General features: G+C 34.4%; 1 protein-coding gene across 1 annotated transcript; it reads left to right on the top strand.

Annotated features, from left to right (window-relative positions):
- The first annotated feature begins 261 nt into the window (after positions 1-261).
- LOC133301528 (transcription factor RAX2) lies at positions 262-2135 on the top strand. Its single transcript, XM_061501170.1, has 3 exons — positions 262-703; positions 923-1052; positions 1310-2135. Exons 1-3 carry the CDS (start codon positions 568-570, stop codon positions 1932-1934), a joined length of 891 nt encoding a protein of 296 aa, XP_061357154.1. The 5' UTR covers positions 262-567; the 3' UTR covers positions 1935-2135.
- The last annotated feature ends 793 nt before the right edge of the window (positions 2136-2928 follow it).

Raw genomic sequence — 2928 nt, 5'->3', positions numbered from 1 at the left:
TAATTGGACCTCCAAGATGACAATTGTTTTTTCAAGACATGGCCCATCGTTTGAAAAATGTGTAGCAAACTGGCAATAGATCACCATTTTCGATGAAGTATTCTATATATGTTATAAAATAGGGAGCAGACTTTGCATACATAATAAATTGTTATAACAGCGACCAAGCTGAACTTCCCCTTGAACAAGGGCACTATATAGTATATATTGGGAGGGAAACATCTGTAATTGAGCTAATCAATTATATGAGTTTAGAAACTAATAGTGATAAGCAATTGAAGCTATATATAGAAGCTGTTCCCCCTTTGACTTCTGCTATATTTTTCTTCTGTCTGAATCAGAATTTGTTGGTGTCCACCCTCCCAAGTTTTGTCTGGTTGTGTTTCTTGAAAATTTACAAAAGGCTATAAGACAATCAATCAGTGATCCATTCTTGAGGACCCTTTGTGCTTCCTCAGGGTTTTCATCCATCAAAAGACCAAACCTATATTAAGAGAACTTAATAGTCTCATAGCAGAAATCTAAGAGAGTGTGGTGTGTGTTTCAAGGGAGAAAGAAAGAGAAGAGATGGGAAGAGCTCCTTGTTGTGATAAGGCAAATGTAAAGAGAGGACCATGGAGTCCTGAAGAAGATGCAAAGCTAAAGGAGTACATGGAGAAACATGGGACTGCAGGGAACTGGATTTCCCTCCCACAAAAAGCTGGTAAGTGTTTCTTTCTACCTTTTTCTTTTCTTTTCTTTTTTGTCCTCCTTATTCAGAAGTTAATTGTGGTAGTATGTGAACTGTGAAGTTTGGAAGAAATGAGTCATATTACTCTCTTCAATTTGATGAGAGCATGTTGACATGGAGGGATCTTACCTGTTTAGAGGTTCTTCTTTTTTCTTGTGCTCCTGATAGGATCTGTTAATTTGTCTAATGCAGGTTTGAAAAGATGTGGGAAAAGCTGTAGACTCAGATGGCTTAATTATCTCAGACCCAACATCAAGCATGGAGAGTTTTCCATAGATGAAGATAGAATAATCTGCAGTCTCTTTGCTAGTATTGGAAGCAGGTATTCTTTATTTCTCTTAAATTTCCAATCATAGATATATTTCAGATGCTTCCACAAATTATGGAGATCATATAAATTCTAATTGAAGAAAGAGTTTACTTTCACATTTTGGGAATCATATTATTAAAATTAATAGATATGATATGTGTACTTTTATATGCTTTTTATCACTGCATGAGAGGCCAATTTAGATCTGCTATATTGCAGTATTACTCAATCATGTTACTAATTTTGGAACTCATTGTGACAAAGTGCAGATGGTCAATAATAGCATCTCAGTTACCAGGCAGGACTGACAATGATATCAAGAACTACTGGAACACCAAGCTTAAGAAAAAAATGATGGGAATGAATCTTTCAGCACTGAAGAAACCTCACCAAGTTACCTTTTCATCCATCCTTCAAAATTCAACACCCTCTTCATCCTCTTCATCATCTTCACCAATATCATTCAGAGATAGCCACAACTCTTACTACCACCCCCATGTGTCTTTCACAGGCTCAGAGTCCATTTCATACTCTTCAAGTCTTTTGAGTGGTAATTTTTCTACCTCCGCTAATTCCATTTTTCAAGCACAAGAACTTGGATATGGTGGAGATGGAACTTTTGTTGATCACATAGGTGAGCTTAATTACCTCTACAGTGGGGTGGAAGATACTCAAAAGTTTATGCTATCCAATGCTGGTAGGGTTAGTGGGTGGACAGAGGAAAAAAGTAGATTATGGGGAGAAAATCCATTAGATTATGGTCTAGAAGAAATTAAACAGCTAGTAAGCAATAGTAGTTGCAACAACTTTTTGTTTGATGACAAGACAGAGGAAAGGGTCATGCACTATACTGATGCTGAATGTGGTCAAAATCAAGAATATTTGAAAGGGTAAGCAAAGGGGATGGGAAGAACTAGAAGATTCAGATTTGGACTTAGTTTGTGTTTTTGTGGGAAAAGGTGGTGTTTCATGGATCCACTTTCTTTGTTTACAGTACATGTTGGAAGTTTCCTTTGTACATTTACTTGGTGCAGGAATATTTAACCCCCACCATTTGAACCATAGATGTGTCCAAATCAGAAAGGAAAGAAAGAAGCCCTATAAAGAGTATAATTCCCCCTTAATCCTTCATCCATCAAATGTAACAAGATGGTTGCAGCAGCAATCTACTGCTATTATTTAATATTATTTATCAATTTTGTTTCCAATCATGCACCTATAAAACCACCTTTAATTTTTCTTTACGGTCATAGTTTTAGTGTAGTCCGTTAAAAATTACTTCAACCCAAAATCTTAAGATGTTAGATGATAATTTTTTAATGATTTATATTATTCTCTAACATACTTCCTCATACAAAGTCACTTAGACTTGAAGGGTAGATATTACATAGGTCCAATTTTTATTTTTAGTGAGGGACGATGAGGGTCAATGACCTTGTGGTCAAGAAAACTTTGATATTATGTTAAGAACCACTTCAACCCAAAACTTTAAAAGATTGGATATCATCTTCTTCTTTTTTTTCCTATTAGATCGTATACATATTCATTTCTTTCATACAAATCTCAAATCAATTAATTAATACTGTCAGACTATGGATTCGTTAGCTCTTAATTTTCACTAGTACTGGGTTCGTATATATATTTATGATGATTATTCTTATATTTAAAGGATATATGGATATTTCTTGATCTCACCAAAAAGTAAAGGAAGAAATTTAGACGCATTTAATGTGATTGAATTGAAAATTCAAATATTAAAACATTAAAATATAGTTTTAGTTCAACTTCATCAAGTAATCTGATATAGAACACAAAATAGAAATCATGCACCTTTGTTTCCCATCATTGGTTACTGTATTGTATTTTATTTCTCTTTCTGTAAACTTTT

This window comes from Gastrolobium bilobum, unplaced genomic scaffold, assembly GCF_033153095.1.
Source record: "Gastrolobium bilobum isolate Gb01-03AN ecotype WA unplaced genomic scaffold, APGP_CSIRO_Gbil_v1 utg16620, whole genome shotgun sequence".
In the NCBI taxonomy this organism is placed as follows: domain Eukaryota; kingdom Viridiplantae; phylum Streptophyta; class Magnoliopsida; order Fabales; family Fabaceae; genus Gastrolobium; species Gastrolobium bilobum.
The sequence above is the reverse complement of the archived record's forward strand: the minus strand, read 5'-3'. Positions and strand labels throughout refer to the sequence as shown.